This window comes from Opisthocomus hoazin, chromosome 12 (genome assembly GCF_030867145.1).
Source record: "Opisthocomus hoazin isolate bOpiHoa1 chromosome 12, bOpiHoa1.hap1, whole genome shotgun sequence".
Classification (NCBI taxonomy): domain Eukaryota; kingdom Metazoa; phylum Chordata; class Aves; order Opisthocomiformes; family Opisthocomidae; genus Opisthocomus; species Opisthocomus hoazin.
In genome coordinates this window covers 22264084-22286560 of record NC_134425.1, presented here as the reverse complement: position 1 = coordinate 22286560, position 22477 = coordinate 22264084, and the positions used below count along the sequence as shown (strand labels likewise).

Genomic DNA, 22477 nt, shown 5'->3' with positions numbered 1-22477 from the left:
GGGTGACGATTGGCGGCCGGGCCGGCCAGTCCGCCGCCGAAGCCGGCCGCGCGCCGCGGGCCCGCGCGCCGCGGGGCGGGCGCACGGGCGGGCGCATGGAGCGCGGCTTGGTGCGGAGCCTCGCGGCCCGGCTGGGCCTCACCGAGCCCGGCGCCATCAGGTACCGCGGGGCCGCGTCCCGCCGAGCGGGGCCGCCGGGAGCCGCGCCCTCCTCCGGCCGCCGTTACCGCGGGGCGGGGGGCGGCGCGGGCGGGAGTCGCCGTGAGGAGGCCCTGGCCGGCCGCCCCCGCCCGAGGGAGCGTCGCTCCCGTCCGGAGAGGTCCCGCTGGCCGAGCGCGCTGGGCCGCCGGGGCTCCTCGCTGGGGCGGCGGGCCGGCCTGGCTTCCTGCTCGGGCCCAGCGGCAGGAGCCGCGGCCCGCGGGGCTCGTTAGCGGAGCGGGCGGGGGCTGGTACGCCGTGCTCGCCGTCCTGGTTCGCACCCCGTTCCCGAGGCCCGCGCCGGGGTGCTGGGCTGGGCAGACCTCGGGCCGGGTCCTGCCCCGCCGTTCGTGCCGCCTGGTGCCTGCGGCTGCGTCACGAGGGCTCGGCGTGCTGGTGTCTTGCAGAAAAGCCGAGGAGTATCTGCGGCTGTCCCAGGTGAAGTGCACGGGGTTGGTGGCTCAGATGACAGCGACGAGCAGCGCCGTGATGTGCCTGGACCTGGCAGCTAGTTTCATGAAACAACCAGTTGACAGAGTAAGACGCAGGGTATGACTCGGCTGGCTGGTGCGCGCTCCCCCAGTCCACTGAAATGGTTGTTCTGTGCAGTGTGTGCTGGGAGGAGGAAAGGGATAATAACAGCTGACACTACCCGAGACCCACCGTGCTGCTAAGCACAGAGTTAGAGCTTTCACTACTCAGAGTTCAAAAGAGGGCAAATGGAGCTCAGTGTCATAGTCACTTCACAAGCTGAGCTTGCTTTGTTGTGACTTCAGTTCTTTTAGTAACAAATAAACTACCAGCAAGGATGTTAAATTTAACATCTGGCCCCCTTACTGTGGGAGGGGAGCACTGGCTCCAGGGAATCCCTCTCTATAGTGGCAGCTGTAAACCTCCATCTGCTGACCTGCCGGGTAAATGGCACTGAGCTGCCAAATTAATGTCTGGTACAAGATGTTCGTGATTGTCCATTCACAGACAGAGGAGAATTTAATTGGACCTGACCCCATGAGCAGCAGCATGAAAGTATTGCTCAGCTCTGCAAGCTGCCCGGGTCTTGGTTGCCTTTGTTTTTCACCACCTTGTGCTCAAAGGGCCATGTCATATTACATGGAAAAGACAAACCTCACTTCCAGTGAAACAGTCTAAAAATAACACTGCATTAAAAGATGTGGCATTCCTAGGTGGTTAATCTTTCAGTGTGCAGTCAAAACATACATAATTCATTGCGCATGTTTGTTTAATATAGCAATAGAACTTTTATTTTATGGTGGTGTGTAGTTTCTCCCTAATCTCTTTTGGTTGCCTGAATAAGGTGTCGGGAAGGAATCTTACTAATTCTTGGGGTTTGTCTTCTTAAAAGAGCTATTTTGTTAAACTCTCCGGCTTGAACAAGACAACCTACCAGAGCTCCGTGAAGTCTTTGGAGTGTTTGCTAGAGATGAACCCCAGGCTGGGAATGCGAGACTTGGCTGTGCAATTCTGCTGCACAGAGGCAGTGAGCACCGCTTCAAAAATACTGCAGAGGTGAGGAAGCTCTCATGAGCAGACTGGTAACCGCTAGTGAGATTCTTTGTTCCTTAGATGTGTAAAGAGCTTGGTGGGTTGAAGGGCCAGGTATCTCCCACTGACTGGGAGTGGTGAGGTGAGCTCTGAGCACTAACAATGCAGCCATTTATCTAGGCCACTCTTTAGAATACATGTTGGAAAGGGGTAGTCTCAGTAAGTTGTTGTCCGAGTCCCAGTTCTTCAACTGGGAATAGTTTAAAAAAAATACAGGACTCTTAGTCCCTGTATTTGTCCATAGCATCACACTGTCTTCCATTCCACTGCTACTGATGTTACAATTCAGAAGTAATGCTTAATAGAAACAAATCCTCCCTTCTGGAGAAGCGGATCTCTTACAGTGCACACTACCTGTAAAAACAGTCGGTAGAACACTTCAATGGAGATTCAACAGATCTGACTAAGATGTTGCACTCTAACATCTACTTTAACAAGAGCAATCACTGAAAAGTTCTGTTCCGGAGTGCTGTCACCCTGATAACACATGTTTAAATGCTGTTAGGGATTTAGAATATTCTGAGTTGCAGGTCAGTGAACAAAGTCTGTGTGTGCTTGTCAGTGCTTAATACAAACTATAAAAAATAGCTTGGGGACAGGTGGAAAATAAAAAATGAAATTCTTCAGTGCTGCATGTCCATCATATCTTTTTCTATATTGAAGCCTTCATCTGTGGAATACACATATTAGAGGAATCAAAGAAACTATAATTCTACCCTTTAGTATCAGGTGAATTTACGCAAAGCATCTCATCGTAACTTTTAGATGTAATGTAGAGAGAAGTGCTGTGTGGATGGGGAGCACAAGAAGTAGGTTTTACTGACATGCCTTAATCCAGATCCCTAACTTAAATAGCTATAATTAAAAAGGGGAGGTGATCCTAATTCCCTTCTCTTCCCTACTCTCTTTTGCTCTGTTCAGCTGGTAGCAGCTGTTTCTGCTTGACTGGGTTGCAAAGGACCAAGTGATCCAACAGGAGACCTGTTCAACTGCCGAGTACCATGTGACATATCCATCTAAACATCTGAGGCAAATGCACTACAGAATTGTGTCTCTTATTGTTCTTCAGGTATGAGTCCAGCCTCTCTGAAGCACAGCAAATGGACCTTGATTTCTCAAAACCACTTTTTATAACAGCTGCACTATTCACTGCATGCAGGTGAGTATAGCTTGAGGGATCTTTTATGGGCTAAAACACCTGGCGAGGCACAGACACAGTGCTTACAGTGTAAGCAGCTGATTCATTCAGCATGCCTGCCTAGTCCGAAGGCAGTGCTGGTACAGCAAACGTCACCTCACCTGAGTGATAATTGCTGGAGTGTTGCTTTATACAGCGGTAACTTAACTTTCTTTTTTAGGTGTTTGAAGCTAAAAGTGGACAAAACTAAAATGCTGGCTACATCTGGGGTGAAAAAAGCTATATTTGACCGGTTGTGCAATCAGCTGGAGAAGATGAGCCAGCAACTCAGCAGTAAGTGTTTTGGCTTTATCCCTGTACGACAGCGTACCCATCGCCTGGCCTCACGGTGCCCCATCCTTTTCCACTAGTGATTGCAGTCTGATCACTCCTTTCGGCCAAAAATGCCCATCCATTCCAACACATTTCCTGCAGCCCAGTTCGCAGTCACAGTAATTGCTTCTGGGGAAGTCACAACAGCTTAGCACGTGGCAAGGCCAAAAAATAAATATTTTCCTCTCTTCTCAGATGCTCACTGCTCCTTATATTCTTTGCTGTTGCAATTTATTCCCTGCTTCTCCCATACTACCTGACCAATCTTGGATTCCTCCTTCTTGCTTGCTTTCCGCATCCTGCTAACATGGCAATGTGACACGCAAATTAACATGAACATATTGCTACCTCTGTTGCTTTGACTGACTCACTTCTGTGTTTGCCTTTTCCCCGCTGCAGGATGAACAAGCCTAAGCCTTGCTCTTCTGGTAGTAATTCAGCCATTACCTGACACCATCCCTCCACATACAGTGGACAGACACGAGGAATCTTTCTTGCCTGTTGTTGAACCTGCAGTTCTCTCTGCACTCCTTTTTGTGGAGGAGGAAGATTGAAATATGACACACGTCTTCTTGTCCTAGATCTCTGCTCCTTCCTCCTTATCTCCTTTTTCCTTTCCCAGGCTTTCATTCTTACTCTCCCACTGACAGTACCCCTTGCTTCATGCTTTGTATCATGAAGTTTTCTGGAATGTGCTGCCTGTATCCAAACCCAAAGCTGCTGCTCTCTCCCTAGGCATGGACCTTCCATAGTGCAGTGCCCTATAAAAATCTCAAAACCTTACCCCACCTCTCAAGCAGCTAAAGGCAGCTGGGAGGTTCTGTATCAGTTCAGGGAAGAGTGTGCTTCTGTGTACATGGACAGCCCCCTGCGTGCTGTGGGCATAAATAATACAAAGTGTGGAAATGGGATAGAAGGGGAAGAAATAACTGATAATCCTGCGTGAGAAATCAAGAAAAGAGCAGCACTGTTTTTTGGGGGTATCAACATGATAGTCACAAATGCAGTGGCAGTGCTAGTTAAAGCAGCCAACCAGTCTGTGCAAGCCTTGAAGTGTGGTGGCACATCTGCACGTACAGCTTGGGCATGTCTGGACCAAGGAACTGCTGTGACTGGGAGACAATACTTTTGGAAGGTGGCACTCCTGTCAGAGAATTGCATGTGGAACAACACCTTTAGGGCCCCAAACAGCATTCAGAAGTAAAGCAACTTACTTATTTTTTCAGAAGATGATGTTCCGCTGGCTGCAGAGACACCTGAAAGCTTGAACAACAACGTGGAGCACTGCGAGAAGGAAGATGGTAAGTTGTGCTTGGTTATGAATGAAAATTAGCTCACTAGAGCAGTCCTGAGCTTTACTGCTCCTTAATGATATTTTATCATAGAATATCTCAAGTTGGAAAGGACCCATAAGGATCGTTGAGTCCAACTCCCTGTGGCTCGTAGGACTACCTAAAACTAAACCGTATGACTAAGAGCATCATCCAGATGCTCGTTGAACTCTGACAGGCTCGGCACCATGACCACGAGTCTGGGGAGCCTGTTCCAGTGACCAGTCACTCTCTCAGTGAAGAACCTTTTCCTAATGTGCAACCTGAACTTCCCCTGACAGCTTCGTTCCCCTTTCTTGTGTCCTATGTTTTAGGTGTGTCATATGCCATAACACCCAGTTCACAGCAGCTTACTCCATGCTGCAAACCACTGGCTAAGAAAAGGACAAAGAGCACCTAGCAGAAGCACAGTGGTGATTATACCGAGTAGTCCTAGTAAAATTAAGGACAATTCTTCTGTTCAGACACAAAGGTGAAGAGGTGACTGTTCAGCAGGTGAGGGGAGCAGCACACCACAGGGTTAGATAATACCGTGACAGACCCTGTGCTTGTGTCTGCACGTTTGCTCGCTGCCATGGTTATTGCCAGCAACATCTTGCCCGTGATGGCCGGTCATGGACTTTCTCATTCTTCTCTCATAGGATCTGAAGATGATGAGGAGATGCCATGTAAACGCACAAAGACTGAAACAAAGCAAGACTATGAAGAATGGAAAAAGAAAATCCTGGAAAACGCTGCTAAGGCACGAGAGACAAGTAGGAGTACTGGCTCTGTAGTGCCACCTAGTAATGTCACTGCTGCTTGGTCATGATTTTAACTCTGCCTCTGCTCTAACAAGAGTTCCAGTAGCACAGAAGTGATGGCTGCCTCATAGCCAGCTAATTTTATTTATGTGCTAGTTTTTAAGTATTTAAGAATGTTCGTTTTAGTAAATGACACCAGAATTGAGGTGATTTTACAAGAAGCCTGTCTGACTACCCTCCAGGCTGGTGCCTAAGCAGCTATGGCATTAGGTGGTAGAATAGCTTCCTTTCTCTTGCTGCAGGAAGCAGGTAACATGCTAATGTTGTGTTGAGTGTAAATAAGTTGTAAGTTACATGCCCTTGTGCCCCGGCGGGATGGAGTCAGTGAAAAAAAGGAGGGGACTAATGGTGCCTTGTTAAACTGCAACACCAGCAGAGGAATTAATAGACTGATATTTTTTTACTATTTTTAACTGTTGAAGAAATATTGTTTAGTCACTGAATTTGACTTATTTTTATGACCTGTATGGAACTGAAGTCTCTTGTGCTTGTAAGGGGTCCCAAATATTCCAAGAAACAATAAAGGCAGTAAAAGGAAGAGCTTTGTATTATGACACCAGCTCCTTGGCACTTGTCACTTATAAAAAAACCCATAAAGCGCAAAATAAAAGACGTAGAGGAGATGCCTGTGCTTTAAAGAGGAAGATATCCAGGGGACAAGGATCTTTTCTGGGTAATACAGGTTTTTTGCATCTTGTAGTCACAAAATCAGTGGAAAGTGCACCCTGCCCTGTAGTTCTTAGAGGCAACTTCTGCGGTCCTACACTCATCCCAGCTACTCAAACTACAACTTGTGTTAACTACTTTTTGAAGGAAAATCACAGCTTCTAATAGTACAGGGCTGGTGTAACTAGAACAAAACCAGTCCATGTCTGCTGCCCATTTCTCATGCACGTTTTCTGCTTGGAGTGTGCAAAGGGAAGTTAACTTTCCTAAACCCTCATTTCAGAACAGCCCAGAAAACTCTAGGTGTCCATATGAAGCAAGATAAATTATCTCATGTCTGGGCATTTAGATTTGAAACACTGCTCCCATCTGAGCTTCTTCTCAACAGTCACTTAACAGCTTGCCAAATGCCTCACTGCTGTTATGGTCCCTGCTCACCCAGTGACACTGATCACGCCAGGATTACAACAGTTGCTATCAGTGACTGCTTTTGCAGCAGTGTATGGGGCCAGTTCCTTTTGCCACACTGACTGTTCCAGTGACTCACAGGTCAGCTGCGGTTCATCCTTCTAGTTGTTTCATATATCCCCAAGCAAAATGCACAAGACATGGTGAAACACCCCCTAAGGCTGCAGAGGTGGGCTTCATGGTACTGCAGAACCATGTGATGGCTGCCGAATCTAAAGGGATCTCCTCCTACTAGGAATGAAAGAGCGATCCTGCCAGTCAGATGCACCTTCTCTTTGTGGAAAACGGAGAGGAAACACATACAAGACAGCAGAGAGCATCCATGTGTTACCCTCTTACAAAAATGGAGGAAGCAGCACATAGTAACTAGAAAATTAGAACTTACTGGCCATTTTCCTTTCACTTCTCCTCCCAATGCATTAAAAAGGAAATCACTTGAGCCAACTTTACTTTAATTAGCAAGAGCTAATTTCATTCCAGATGAGAGTTCTGAAATACAACAGCAACTATCGGGGAACAGACTCCAAACATGCCTGATGTGCAGAGAAAATATTGGGTAATTAACTCACATTGAGTAAGTGCTGTAACAAGATGTCTACCATTTAAAGTCTGATCTAATTATGTAGTAGAGGGTCCTCAGGTTAGCATTCTGTTGTTAAGACTTGCTCAGAGATGCTTTCAGGTTTGTTTGGTGAGGGGGTTTAAACCAAAATTGAGGAATAGGCTTGTTCCACTTTAATGGCATTTATTAGTATTAATTCAGAAATATACAGACCAATTAATATAATCACATTTATCATGCAGAACCACTTTGGAAGGAAAACATGAACAAAAGTGGGCCTTCACAGAAGGTGATACATTGTCAAGATTATTTCACTTGATTTTATTAATTATGCTCTGTCTCAATTCTGGAAATGCTGCAGAAGTCCAGAATTCAGGACTCTGCAAAGTGAGAAGCACTAGAGTGGAAAAGATAACTAAGACCAGGGTAAGCCAGGTTTACAAACCTCTTTATTAGCAACCAACGCTCTTGCTAATTCAAGGGACGTGAAACTCCATGAAGTTAAAGGGAGCTTTACAGTGGTTTGATGCCTAAAGCTAGTTTTAGTAGGATTAGTAGTATTAGTTTGTTTTTCCTACAAGCCCATCCAGCTCACACTGAGTTTTGCAGAATCTAGAACAGGAAGAAAGGAAACCATAGGTTTAATAAATAATGTTGTGCTTTTTGCTGAGAGACTGCAAGTGTTTCCAACTCTTTATACATCAGGAAAAAGTTTAAAATGCAAAATAAGTTAGTGTTGTGAAGAAAACATTTAATGTTCAAGAGCAAAGTGGGAGAAAAAAGGGCTTCAGCATCCTAACTGGGCTAAAGGCAGAGTCTGGCAACACACCATTTCCCTGCCACTGAACAGCGATAAAACCTATTTTGCATATCACACCATAACAACTTCTCAGACTTCATTAAAATTGTCAGAGAGGAGAAAAAATCCTCGAACTAAAACTTAACAAAACTAAGGGCTGCACTCAGAGCCAATAAGAAGCACTTATTTTTAAATACACATAAAATGATGCCTGGAAATCTCATCTTTTCTGGACAACATGAGATCTTTTTGCATAGACCCAATGGTCGTTAGATAAAAACCGCTTATCTCCTTCCAAAAGTTCAGTCAATTCACCTCAATTCAACTCACCGTAAGAAAAAGCAGCAATGGACCAACTGCTTAAGTTTTTTCAAACCATGATTCCTCCTATTTCCTAACTATGCAGTGACTATTTTTTAAAGGAGAGAGTAGAATAAAAAATACCAACAAACTAAGACCATTCAACTCTGAGTAGCTGCACTGAATCATCATCACGTCTGGGGGGAAAAAAAAACATTTTTGGAAAAATGGTAGAAAAAAATGATATCTGATATCATTTGTTCTAAGTAATAAACACCTGAGGGAAAAATTGTGCCATTGTTGTGGCAGTGCTCTAAAATTGATGACATCCATCAGTCATGAAGAAAGTCATTAGAGATCCCATGCTTGGTGTGAGAGACCAGAAAACCGACAAGGTGGTTTCCGGTGTGAACATACCAAAAATACTCTGCATAATCAAAGCCTTCAGCAAGAAGTCAGCCCCAGTAACTGCCATGTTTTCCCATCAGTATGCACAACAACTAAAAACTTGTAAAAACAAACAAGGTAGCTTCTGCTTTTAGAGATGATTTCAGTGCTTCTGCCTCAAGGCACTTCTGGAGCCTTAGCACTAACACACATAAGGGTTTGCATCTGTCTTCCTCACGTATTATGTTATAAAACAAAGGAGTATAAATTATTGAAGATAGAGTCCTTCTTCCATGGCTTCATGTCCATCTCCAGGAGTGGTAGATGCTTCATACAAGCTTATGGAAGCTTAACAGACATACTCTGAAATCTCTTCAGCCTGTTCGCAGCAGCCACCACATAAAAATGTTTCTGTGAACAAAACGGAACAGTCCAAGTGTGAGTGCAACTGAGGTAAAGCACCTTTTCTGTGACTGACATGGATTTTTCTTCTGTGAGGACAAAAAAAAAGAAAAAAAGAAAATCCATTACCCATTTCCCTCTAGTGACCCGCACCTTGTGTGGACTGCAGTGCAGAACAGCTTTGTACTGGGGAGCCACTGGTTACTGCAGAACAGACTGCTGGTACTGTGAACTTCTGCAGCATTATTACAAATTATATAGTGATATGTCTTTAGATTATGCATTTTTTTTTAAATGCAAGTGCAGAAGTCTGTGACCAAACAGCTGGAGTGCAGGAGTGGGAAAAGTGTAAGCCTCTGGTTTAACTCCTTGGCAAGGATTACAGTTCTCCAGTGACAAAAGAAAATGAAATGGTCCTCACTGAGTTTTTCCTCACATTTCCACAGGCTTATTTGTAACAAGAGCACTGTGTTCACCTTCCAGGATTGAGTATCTACAATCCAATACAGGCTTCAACAGAAAGTCTTATCTATCGCTTCTTCATCCAAAATTTAGCTCTGAAGGAACATGAGGTTATCAGGAAGGTCCAGAGGGCTCTCTGGATGGGTTTAAGCCGAATTTTTTCCTCTCTCCCAGACTTTACTCTCTGCAGCATGAGGCACAGAACTGCCTTATGTTGTAACCCTAATCCACAGCGACAACAGGATGAGGCAACTGCTGTCAATGGGGAAAAAAAAAAACAACAAACTCCAATATGCAGAGAAAGAACATTTAATATAAGCTAAGTAGCATCTCAAGCCTCTGAACTTGTCAGGAGAAAAACTGTAAAACTTCTAAACACCAGTCAGGAGGAGTAAAAATTGAAACCAAACTTGCTAAAAATAGAAGCAGTATCATTCTGCAGGAGCAAAAACTTAATTTGCAACTGAAAATAGGCTTCCCAAACTCATATCTACAAGAAAGAAGCCTGTGGGCAAAAGTGAGCCAATAGGCAAAAAAGGAGGAAATGTCTCTGCCTACACGGAGCTAATTGTCCCTCTGGAAGTAGGTTTGCCAGGCTTTATCTATTTACCTTCCATTTTCTGTGAGCCATGTAACTCTGCAGCAACAACTGGGACTTCAGGCGAAGCTTGGACTTCTTGGCTTTGGCAGGCAGATTGTTTAACCACTCGTGCTTCAGACACTGCGTTGCACTCATCCGGCAGCTGCGGGAGAGGAAATCTGTAAACCCAGCAACCCGACAGCCATTTTCTTGGTGCCCTGTGCTGCTCAGTATTACCAATCAAAGGAACTGTCTTAAATGAACCAACACAAGTGAGCGGAGATGCCTCCTGAGACGTTCATCCCCATGCATAGGATGCTAATGACATCCTGCACTCTCCACTGTAAGGGGCAAGTGGCATAAAAAGCTGCTGGTGGGGCTGCAGTGGGTTGACTGAGCTGTGGCTAAGTACTGTATTTTGCCTTTTTAGGGTTTGGTTTGGGGAATGTTTTTTTTCTTTGAAGGAACAGCTGTACAGGTTCATCAGTTCATGTATCATTTTGTTAAGTGAATGGAGAACGTTGCCAAGAGAATCGGTGCATACAGAAAAATAAGATTTGTAATGTTACCTGTCTGTCCTGACAGTGCAGGTTTATTTTGTGGCTCACATTTAAAAAGCACAATTGTCTATTCATCCTAAACTTGGATCAAGCTAAGCATACATTTTTATCTATATAAATAGAGATACAGATATCTCCTGACATTCAACAATGGGCCCAAACGTGAAGGCCTATCCAAAAAGCTTTAAAAAATATATGGTAACAGAGGAAGTCTTGGGAGAGAGGTGTTGAGAAAAAGTTTTAATTTGCCTTTCTTCAGAACAAAAGCCTCTGCCTAACTCCCGAGCTTTGTCTGAGCTGCCACGGAGCAGATGATGAAGAGACGACTCCTGCCTGCTCACACCTATTCTCCTGGGTCAGGGGAGGTAGGTACGGATCTTGCTCGAGATCAGACCCACTGTCGTAGCATGGCCAAGGTGCCTCGGCCATAGGAGAGCGCAGGCTGTGCACACACCCTGGGAACAACTGGGCCAACTAATTGCTGCCCTTCGCATCTCACTGACAATACTCGTCTCTTGCATAGCCTTTTCATTCACAGCTTCTAACCAGACTTTGCCTAGCGTCCCTCTGGGGTCCCTATTCCCACAGAAAAATAGAAGACTCCAAAGCAAAGTTGACGGTCTCCTAGCAAATCACCACCGCAGTCTGAGAAAAAAGCCTTTGTTGTCTCTGGCTGGCAATATGCAAAAGTTCCATTTATTCTTAGCTTTTCATATGACTTATTATTCAAAATGTAATCAGTACTAGAACTGATTTGTCTGATTTGGGTAATGATCTGGAAGTTGTTAATGTTCTAAACACTCCTTTGAATTCCCCTCGAACACACAATCTGTTTTACTGCATGCATCATTTCCTGTTTTGATTAGTTTTGTATCAAAAAACTCAGCAAGAGAAAAATTTCTCTACTCACTCGCCCAACCCCATAGCCATGGTTTGACATCAATATCGTCCTCATTCTCTCCTGTTATTTCATATGTGCAATCACTTTTTATTTCAGTGGAGCCAAGACTGAGAAGCCACATGCAGAGTTAAGCCCCAAATGCTCCTTAATATCTACCAAATGCATGTAGCCCACTTTAAAAAAAGAACAAATGCACATTTTCACAGCTGCAGCTTCCACTCATCCTCCATGGCATTCAAGAGGCATTTTTGCAATCTATGTCAGGGCTTGTGAGAATCCAAAGTAACAATAGAAATAGCTTTTGCTCAGAGAAGGAATACTAAAGACAGATCCCTACACAGCAAATCCTCCCAGATTTCCTCTGTTCTGCCTGTACTGATGCTACTGTGAAAAGCAACTTTCTGCAGTCAAGGGACACAGACATTTTCTTTTTAAATAGGGGCTTCTGAATCACTGAGGAACTGCCCAGCAAGCACAGATACAGCATACAAAAATGTCACGTAGGAAGTTCTTGTTGCTGGCTGCAATCCAAACAGCTGGCTAGGAGGAACTTAATGTCATTAGGTGCTACTGTCCTCACCATCAGACAAAGAGGTACCTTTTCTCCTTCACGAGTAGTCTGGAAATAAAGTCTTTAGCTTCCTCCGATAGCTGTTCAAATGCTTCTGCATCAAAATCCCAGCTGCAATTGACTACGTAATTCATTGTCTCTGCATCAGTTTCTCCCAGGAAAGGGGACAGGCCACTAAGCCTTAAAAAAAAAAAAGAAGGAATGGGAGGGAGGTGAGTAGTTGTTATATGCAAGATGCGTTTTTCATTCTGTGAATCCTCTGCTTTGTGATTGTTAGCTTATGGAGAAGATGACTCTCAGCTATGTGGGTTCCACTTCTCAATCCCTGCCAAGATAAGCCAACAGTCCGGAGCAATAAAGCGTTGCTCTCCGGCAGCTCTCAGCTGTCAGGGAGCACTGTTAGTGGATCCCTGAGGACATTAATTCAGCGGGGCTCTATGCGCGTACTTCAGTGCTTTCCCGGCTAGCAAAGCTAGGGGGACTCAAGAGCTTTCTAAATCAAAGCCCACATCCATATCTGGCTTGAATTAAACAGAATTCCGAACAATAGCGTACTTTTTAATATTAGTCTCTAAGCCCAGATTTATTGCTTCAATCGTTTATTACTTCATTCAGATGTATTTTGGCTAACATACAAATTCAAACCAGAAATGTATCCAGTTCACAGAAAGCGTCTGTGAAAGATTCTGAGATGCAAAGTCAGTGCATCAGAAGGCAGAGGCTTTGGGCAGTCAAGCTGTCCATGGCCGCCATCCAGGTATCAGAGAGAACTTTCAGCCCTGTTTGTGACGTGACATTTTTTAGGCCCATTAATTCCTCTGTGCAGATGCACACCAAGTCCAAGCTACTAAAATGAACAGATTGCTAATTTGAAAATTAAAGTCCTCAAGAACGCAATCAAAATGAAAATTCTGACATGCTTTAGGCAACTTTTATGAGTAAACAAAGACCTGACCCATTTTACATTGGTAAAGAGGTGGTACAGGTGAAGAACACTTACATATTTATCAAAAAGATTATTTGTTGTTTAGAAACTTTGCATGCACAGCAAGGTGCCTTGCATTAAAGGCTGGGTTTTTTAACAGAATGACTTAGGAGGAGTAACAGCCAGAAGGGCTCAGTGGTTGCTGCACTCGTGCTCTGCTCTCGCAGAGCCTTTGGTGCCATCGCTGCGACCCCTCCCAGAGTTACTCACAACATATACGTGATGACGCCTACACTCCACATGTCTGTTGGGAAGGAAACAAAGTCATAGTTCACCACTTCAGGAGCCAAGAACTCTGGAGTTCCAAAATTAACCTTCAGTTTCTCACGAGGTTTGTACCTTTAGCGGAAAGAGAGAGACATCGCTGCTGAGAGCAGGGTGGGGAACACATCCCACATTTGTAAAAACCAAGGCACAGCTTTTTGGCATGAGAGCACGGCAGAGTGAGCACAGCAGACTTACCTAGGCAATCAGGAGAGCATGAAGTCTTAAAAAAAAAAAAAAAATCAATTGGTGAATTTTGCTGTGACTGCAGGTTAATACGCCATCAGCTATCCCTTTGCCAGAGCAAAACTAGAAGGAAGACCAAGGGCAGTAACACCTGCAAAGGCCTCCCCCACAGAGCAACAGCAGCTTTACTCTCTGCCAGGCTCCACGGGATCCTTTCCAGCACACATTGTCCAACAAAACTTATAAAGCAGCTTCCATTAAGACAGGTTTGGAGAGCATTTGCTTAGTGGGATGTACCCAGCTACAGCTCAGGGTAAAGGTCTGTATAACAGATATAAGCACAAGGTAACTGCTAAGGTGGGACTCTGGAGAGGATGTTTTGGGCTTGGTAACAAGTCAAACAGTGACCCATACAGGGAGAAAATGACTCCGTTTTATTGCTTGAATGGGGAAGGTTACAAAACTGAACCAGTAATAATTGTCACTGATGGCAGCTGGAGTTACATCTGCGTACAGACAGAACAAGCCGTAAAAGAAATGCTTTTACAGCTCTATTTCCTGGAATACCTTGTTTTCAAAACCGCTTTAGTACAAGTTTGCATCTTTACCCTCCCAATTTAAAAAATAAATCCTCAATTCTCCATTTCTGTTTTTGTAAAATACTTCTAAATGAAAAAAGTCATTGGACAGATAGGTACATATATGCATTAATGTACCAGGTTTTGGCTTAACAAATACCTCCAAGGGTTTAGAAAAGAAACAGAAAAATGTTGTGGTTCTTACTGCTATACTAACAGGAGTCATTCCTTTTTATTCTAGGGGAATTGACTCATGCTCCCACAGCTCTCCTCTAATAAACTTCTGTGAGCAAAGTAAAAGAATGGAGAAAAGTCCATATTTCTCTGAGGGTTCCTGTTTCACACGGGATGGCTCAAACATGCTTCCCCCCCTCCTTCAATCAGCTCTTCTACATAAAGAGTAGCAGATCATTTCCACATCTTGAACCTACACAATAAAACGCAGCAGTCAAGAAGTCTCCAGAAGCCTCCATGGAGTCCCTAGAGAAAAAATTCTACATGGGGAATCATTTTGGGATAATTAGAACAGCAGCATAGCTTTATCCAACAGAAATGTTATTTGGAAAAAGCAATTAGGTAATTAATGCACACAGCAGAACACTGATGCCTGCAGCAGCACACTGCTTAGCTCATTCACATAGCAGAATTCCTCAAGAGCCACCAAAATACATGAAAAACCCCAAAGAACTACCAAAAATATGTCAGAGGGTTGTGGGTCTGTTTTGCTTTTTTAAAAATAAATTCATAACTTAATTCTCTTACCTCCTTGCTAATCCAAAATCAATAATTTTAATCTGGTTTCCTGTGCGATTTACACACAGTATGTTTTCAGGCTACAAAAAGAGAAGAGGGTATTGTGAGTTAAACGTATGACTGTGAGAGAGAGATCTAGCAGAAGAGAATAAAAATCTCAGAGATTTTTAATCATAATTTTTAGTACAATGCTTTTCCTTCTAGTCCTATCATGGGAGAAAAGGATTTGACTGGCATACCGAGTTAGGGAAAGGTCTGGACCTCCCTTAGAGAAGTTTAACTTGTGTTCCTGTATAACAACATTCTATATTTCACCATAGATGACAATGGTAGAGTCAGTCTGATGGCTGAGACTTACCCACTGAATTTACTCCTTAAGTATAAAAGTAACTCCGTAACAAGCCACAAGAAACATGTCACATGCATCCTTTGGTTTGCGCACAAAGGCAAAAATTTGGTTTTTCCAACAAGAATATTTGTCAAGGCGGGGACAGGGGGGATGACGGTGCCCAAATTTACTACAACCGCAGACAGGCCAGCCAGGTTTAATACCATTTGTAGAAGGTACTGTATAAACAAGCAGAAAAAAAAAATCTCTTGGTTTTTCTTTTGAAAAAGATCAATTACAAAGGGGCCATTAGGAAAACATTGTCGTTTTACTGCAGTTCAGTTCCAGGCAGAAAAAAAGTACAAGCAATAGGAGGAAGACTGAATAGATATTTGAACACAGTTTCAAGGGGGTGGGGGGAGTGCAGGGCAGACTGCAGGTATTTCTAGCCAAGGAGGGGTTTGAGGGTGGTTTTTCATTGATGAGAAAAGGGCACAGAATGAAAAGCTTCTGATTTAAGAGAGGCAAAAGACAGAACCCGGTTCATTTCACTATTCTAAGCAAGCTACCAAACAGATACTGAATAAAACATAATGAATCTCTAGAACTCTATTCATTGTGGCTGTTGAATTAAGTAAGTCTGTTTCTTTATGATTTAAGTCCACGAAACGAGAAATTACTCTTGTCATTAGAGACCCTGTGGTGGTCCAAACCCTAGCATCGCTAAAAAGCCAAGAGTGAACTACTGACCTTCAGATCTAAATGGAGAATATAATGCTGGTGCAAGTAGTGGACTCCTTCACAAATCTGTTTGGTAAACAGGATTGCATCCAACTCAGTCAGATTGTAGTTTTCATCTGTGATCCGGTCAAACAATTCACCGCCATCAAGACTAAAATTTTGACATAGAAATGTGTTTAAAAACCTAAAATTCCTCATAAGCTCAATTTATTTCCAAGTTGGGAACTTAGGCCCTCTAATTCAGCAAACATCCTAATAACACATCCAACACAAAGTGTATCAGTAGTCTCAATGACTATCTAAATTCAAAAATGTAAAAGCTGTCACTAACATTTGCGGGAGGATCTATGTCAAACCCACACGACCTGGTGATCCGACAGGGACCTGGAGAACCTGCAGGGACTGCCAAAGTATCCATTATTCACTCATCTTATTAGTCTAGAGAAAATGAGTCTTCAACATATAAAATTTACAACATGAAACTTCTCAAATTGAAAGTTATTTTACATGAGCTGACAATTGAACTTAATTCTGCACAAAAATTAAGAGAAAATTACATCAGACATATAGCTCTGACAAGGTTCTGAAAGGTAAAAACTTCAGGGAATAATTTCAATATACACATTTTAAATGTTTTATCAGATTTATATTTGCTACTTCATTTTGTATTCTTTTTTCCTTCATGTCATTAACAATTAGTTCTGCAGCAGAAACTCAGTTTTTAGGTTATAAAACTTCAGTTTCTTGTAAAGCACGATGCCACTACACAGAAAAGGCAGCAGGTGTGCATCATGAAATCTCCCTTTTGTGAATTCCATATCTGATATAGATCAAAATTCTTATTTAGCTTCAACCAGGGAGGCATTTTTATTAATCCTAAAATTATTCAAAGGAGGCGGTCCATGTATATAATTAATCACCTTCCTACCTTCTCCATGCTTTTTCTAATTCTACTTAAAACACCTCTTTCCTCTTGCCTGGGTCTCTCGCCTTCACTCACTCCCTAATAGGAGATTTTATTTACCCACAGCACTTTTATGTAATTTGGTAGCTAGGGACACCGTTGGAGCCTGTAAGTTAAACTTACATGAAAAATGAACCATAGTGAAGTTCTATTTATTAACAATCTTGTAATTTCGGTCACACTTTTGAAGACAGTTGCTTTCTCACCATTTGTTTAAACTGTACTCTTGCCAAATATATTATTTTTAACGTGAAGAAATTACCTGTAAAACATACTTTTTTTTTTCCTTCTGAAAGTGAAATCAGCTCTCAGTCTGGGAAATCACCCAAGTCTTCTTCACACCTCAGAATTATCATTCCCTATCTCCTTTAGCGACCTTAGAAAACCCATACATCTGACAACTGCTGAGATAGTTCAAACTTACTATTCCATGATCAAAGTGATATTATTTTTGGCTTCAAACGCGTCATAAAGCTGGATCAGATTCACATGATTTAATTGGTTCATGACGTTAATCTCATTTTTTACTTCCTCCTGAAAAAATAATAAATTAACAAAAAATGAGCAAAACCTGCTCCTTAAATTCCAATATGTTCAGATACAAGCATTTGTAAAACCCAGTAACAGCTATACCACATGTCTCCTGTGGACAGAAGGTTTATCACAGACACGGGAGATGACAAACAGCCACATGAAGTCCAAGCTGCCACTCACCAAGCCAGATCTTACAGTATTTGATACTACCCAACGCGACGTTGCCTCTCACGGGCCGAGTCGGGGAAGTGGCGTTAAGGTGCCTGCAGTAAGGCCAGGGTCAGAGGGTGCTCATGGGGGCTCGCAGCACCACACTTACCCTCTCTCTTGCTCCTTTCACTTTGATGATTTTGGCTGCCAGGTTGAGCCCAGTCGATATTTCCGTGCACTTGTGAACTTGCCCAAAACGCCCGCTGTTGAACCAAGGAAAAGATGGGAAACTGGCTTAAGACGGCTCACCATAGAAACGCTTCGTAAGACTATTCTTATCGTTGATTAAAAATAGCACAGTACAAAGTGAACAGAATCAGGTGGCCAGCAGCATGAATCTCCCCTTTCTCGCAGCTTATGAAGGATTAGTTTTATCTTTCTAGCCAGTTGTTCAATGCTTACATTAAGATACTATGCCCCCGTCGTATTACTACATTTCACTGCGGTACGATGACCTGATGATATTCTTTTTCAGTTCTGTAACTGTACCCGCTTGCTGTCCTTCAGTGATGCGTTAGTGGGTATATTAACAAGGATATTTCTGTCCTGATCTCATCACTTTTTAAATGACTGCAAGACCAGTAACTGTAGCCACTCCACAGACTGCATTTCTGGCGTGTTATAAATTCTCCCCCATGTCACCCAGATACATTAATGCCCCTTGGGATGATTTCTAAATACCATCTTCTCTGCTATTGCATCATCAGGCTTATACTTATTAAGCCATATTTGTACTTGGATCAACCTGTAAATCAAACCTTCTTGTCAGATAAGTGAGGATACAAGAATACAAAGGCTGAAGCAGCTGCAAACTTCCTATGAGTGAAAACTAAACATAAGGTCAAAATAATTATAACTTCTCCCTTAGTTTTGTTTAATGTGCAGCTCAGCATGGAAAAAAGATTTTGGAAGCTGCCTGACCTAACGAGCTTTGCTGACTTCAAATGCTCTGAATCTGCCTGCCTGAAGGGTACAGGTTTTTCTCATGACACCAGTGGTGGCCAGGATCCTTATGACAAATGTGAAGAACAGTCATCCAAGATCACAGTCAGGTATCTGAAAATGGAACTGGGGCAGAAACCAGCCATCTAAGGGACAACCCACACGCACCCCCCAGAATCAACAGAAGGTTGATGCAAGGAACCCAGCAACTATGATAAGCCCAAAAGGTCTCAAGGATGAACCTGCTCGCTCTGGTTGCCATGAGCTTGTACGTGCCTCACCCGCGCACACCTTGGGGCCATCTGGAGAAGGCAGCTCTAGCTCTCCAGCTAACGTCATTTCTGCACGCCTCAGCCACCAACAGCAGTACAGCACTAGGGACAGGAATACTTACCCCCCCAGTACTTCGTGACGACACACTGAGTAGCACGTTGTCACCTCTGTTTGCTTGACACTCACTATGCGATGCTCAAAAGGAGCCGGAGGAGAAGGGCTGTCATCTAAAGAGGAGACAAGCTGGCCATTGAGATGTTTCTGCATACAGTTTCACCTCCCTCACACCAAGGATTTCAATCCACAGGACACGCACATCACGTTGTTGTGTTTGCTAAGTGCAATGAGAGGTCTCGGCTGCCTTCCGTACTCCTAGCACCCACAGCTCCACAAAACCATACTCTAATGCTCCCCCCACCTTCGGCATCGCTGTTCCTGATGGGATGATTCCACTTTCTTAGGGAGGCATTGCTGGTGCAGAGCCGGGACTTCGGGGGCCATGGGGCTCCGAGGCAGAAATGCCTGGGCCCACGCAAATGCCCAGACAAGGCAGCCACAGGCTGCAGCCGACAGCCTGCTCGGGCAAACACTCCAAACTAAACTTCAGTATAAAATGCACCACCCCCTCTCCCATCTTTTCTCTTTGCTTCATGTTCCTCTACCAGCCATGATTTTTTCTTCTACTGGACTTCAGACAAGCACTGAAGTATCTGGATAACATTAAGCATGCGATTCCTTCACTGTTTTTAGAGCAGCATGCAAGTAAAATAAGCATTGCATTTGCAGCTAGCTCTAAGAAGGGAGGTGCTGAAAATATCCAAAATCTTTGTGGCTTCAAGTGAGGGACTTTCACCGCTAACACCCTTTCACAGATGAGGAGTAAAGGCCCATAACTGAGAACAGGATACCACCTCCTGAATCTCAGTCCTGCTTTTTTAACACAGTAAACCCACTGGACACCTTTAGAAGATCAACATCTTAGTTTACGCATTAACAGAAGAGGTCACCTGAAAAAATATCTGGAAGTTTGAAAAAATTACACTTGATCTTCTTTTAATCATTATATGGCAGCTGGAAAGACCAGCACAAACACACAGCACTGATAAATGCTGACATTTATTGGTAAAATCAGGAAGTTTCTCCTAGCAGCAAGAAATCTGGCAGACAATGTCGAAGTTAAAGCTGCAAATATTAACGCTACAACTATTAAGTTTAATCAGTTTGTGGGAAGCTAAATCAGTTAACCATGATATAATTAACATCCAAGTTTTTCTAGGGTAAAGCTTCCATAAACCCACAATTGGCGTCCTCCATTCAAAACAATTCTACAATTAATCTCCAGATATCTTGGGCTGCAATTTAACACGTATTCAACTCGCCTCCAGCCACTGCTGAGAAAGCCAGACCCAGGTCAGGACATCTACCCAGGTATGTACATTCTGGGACATACAGATACCTGCTGCCAGCAGAGAGTGCTCCCTGAAACGCTGCAACCAACTGTTCACACAGTAACCGAGAAGAGATCTGTAGCGAACAACACAGCAAAGACAACAGCAAGACACTCTTCCCGCAATATTTTGCTGCTCTCTGGACCTCCAGTCCATAGCTGCTAAAGCATACCTGGTTTGCATATTCTATCTTAAGGAACAAATGTTTAATCTAAAGAGAATGGATTTTTTTAAAATTACTCATACTTCTGATCACAAATATAACTTCACCAAATTTTATTTTAAAGGAACTTTTTTCCCAAAACACACTTAAAAAGGAAAATAACATTTGTACAAATTCTTTTAGTAGTAAATTCACTTGTTATTTACATAGTCAGACATCCATGGCAAAAAGATCTTTAACTGTAAGACTCAGGTGGTCTACTGAGCACTGCTCCAACTATTATTGTATACATAACACACATGAGTAGCACAAAATCCTCAACGTAAAAAGTTTCCGAGAGTAACTGCGAGGAACTTACCGATGATCATTTCATCCTGTGCTGGAAGCTCTTTGCCAGCTTCCGGTGGCTCAGCCTTCTCTGGTGCCATCCCTGTACGCAGAGGAGCATCATTTGCACGCCCCCCTGAAGATGCAGACTCAGATTCTCTCCTCTCAGAGTTGGCATCTCTCAGGGATTCTTCTGCTTTTGCTGCTTCGTGATATGTTTTCAATTCTACCCCCACATCTTTTGCAGGCTCCTTTGCAGAGGTATTCTGTGAGGTTACGGGCTTGCATTTTAATTCTGATTTCTCTTCAGCCTTTTTATCTGGTTTGGGCTTGCTCAGTAACCCCTGCTGCTTCCCTGTTTGAGGTGCAAGTTCATTTTGCTTATTGTCCCCTTTCACTTCTTGATTACGCTCAGTGCTGATGCCTGTAGGACTTTGTTGAAGTTTTAATTTGTCAGGCAGCTGTTTGACTCCTTCCACTTCTGCTGGTGTGGAGGATGGGGATTTTACTTTGGGAGTTTTACCTCTGTGACTGTTTAAGTTTCCTTCCTTGGTCATCTCGATCTTTTCTTTCATTTCAGTCATATTTACATTGATGGATATCCTGCAGAGCAAATAGTTGACACTTTATGCAGATGACTAGCCTTGCTTTTGTTTTGTGAAGGAAGAAAAATCTATAAGCTTCTCAGACCACAGATTTCTACAGTATTACGTACCAGTCCTCAGGAAATAGTCACAACACTAAAGGAAGAGCACCAGAAAACATGCCGATGCTTTTTCTGCGTCCTCATCTGTGTATATGCCTACCTTCTGCTGAACACAGAATGTCTCACACTGCAAAGTGTTACTCCCACATTTGAAAGCTTACCCACTTTTTGCAACTAATACAGTTGGTCTAATAAAATACCACTCATCTGGGCACAGAGGGGGTAGTGATTGTCTTCACAAATTACAGGCTGATTATCTAAATGGCTGACTGCTCATACAGCTCCACGAATCCAAAGCCCTCCCATCCATCACCATCCTCTTCCAGCTGGCTGACTTGCACACTCAAACATCTGTGTATGTGTCTTCTGACGGGACAGCACTCCTTCCACAGCTTTCTGTTAAACACATAACTTTCATAAACTCTCTCACTCCATCGATACCATTTTCCTTGGCATTTTAGCTACTGAAAAAGTTAAATAATTTTTTTTTCCTCTTATGTTGCCTAAAAAGAATACGGGTTAAAACCAATTCTCTATGCTCCTAAAATCCATCACAGACATTTGTGTGATAATTGTTGAGTCAACTGTTACTGCTCCAACTGTCACGAGCACACAGTCTGATTCCAGTGAGGCTGAACTGAAACTCGTGAAGTTGTAAAGTAGATTTTATATAACAACAAGTGAAGAAAACTTCTGATGTCTAGAAGAGAATGTACCTCATTTTCACAAAAGTCACTGCCTCTTTCAGTGGAGCGACCTTATTACAATAGATGTTATAAAAGAAAATGTCTCTGCTTTTGCATAACAAGAGTCTGAAGTCTCTCATTTTCAGCACCGTTAACACCCTTGCGTTATGCCATGAGCACCGGAGTGAGCTAGCAGAGCTGCTGAGCACGGCTCTGCGCAAACACTTCCACTGCTATCCGAACAAGCCAGAGCTCGGCAGGACCCTTGGGCATTTCTCCAAGCAGCGGAACACAATGTTCTTTTGAGGCTTCTGTGTGGGCTTACA

General features: G+C 43.4%; 2 protein-coding genes across 9 annotated transcripts in view; one reads left to right on the top strand and one right to left on the bottom strand.

Moving 5' to 3' along the window:
• Positions 1 to 70: 70 nt before the first annotated feature.
• On the top strand, positions 71 to 22236 carry ORC6 (origin recognition complex subunit 6). Of its 4 annotated transcripts, none has more exons than XM_075433542.1 (9): positions 71 to 160; positions 606 to 747; positions 1562 to 1725; positions 2831 to 2920; positions 3120 to 3232; positions 4498 to 4572; positions 5244 to 5344; positions 10851 to 10956; positions 21340 to 22236. In XM_075433542.1, the coding sequence occupies exons 1-9, from the start codon at positions 96 to 98 to the stop codon at positions 21375 to 21377; spliced, it is 894 nt and encodes a 297-aa protein (XP_075289657.1). In that variant the 5' UTR covers positions 71 to 95; the 3' UTR covers positions 21378 to 22236. The 4 variants fall into 4 exon arrangements, with proteins under 4 accessions (XP_075289657.1, XP_075289658.1, XP_075289656.1 ...); XM_075433543.1 differs by lacking the exon at positions 21340 to 22236 and adding an exon at positions 14318 to 14842; XM_075433541.1 differs by lacking the exon at positions 21340 to 22236 and adding an exon at positions 11932 to 12103.
• The window catches only part of MYLK3 (myosin light chain kinase 3), a 47527-nt gene continuing 32334 nt past the window's right edge, over positions 7285 to 22477 (bottom strand). For 2 of the 5 annotated variants that reach the window (XM_075433537.1, XM_075433535.1), the window contains exons 4-13: positions 20791 to 21362; positions 18943 to 19048; positions 17716 to 17809; positions 17287 to 17396; positions 15908 to 16049; positions 15188 to 15396; positions 13259 to 13387; positions 12091 to 12243; positions 10062 to 10194; positions 7285 to 8998 (exon numbers count right to left, since the gene is read on the bottom strand). In XM_075433537.1, the coding sequence (XP_075289652.1) occupies positions 8927 to 8998; positions 10062 to 10194; positions 12091 to 12243; positions 13259 to 13387; positions 15188 to 15396; positions 15908 to 16049; positions 17287 to 17396; positions 17716 to 17809; positions 18943 to 19048; positions 20791 to 21362 (1720 nt within the window). In that variant the 3' untranslated portion in view covers positions 7285 to 8926. Of the gene's footprint in view, positions 8999 to 10061; positions 10195 to 12090; positions 12244 to 13258; positions 13388 to 14835; positions 14910 to 15187; positions 15397 to 15907; positions 16050 to 17286; positions 17397 to 17715; positions 17810 to 18942; positions 19049 to 20790; positions 21363 to 22477 lie in introns of those variants that run through there. The other 3 variants (XM_075433538.1, XM_075433539.1, XM_075433540.1) reach the window with 3 other exon arrangements.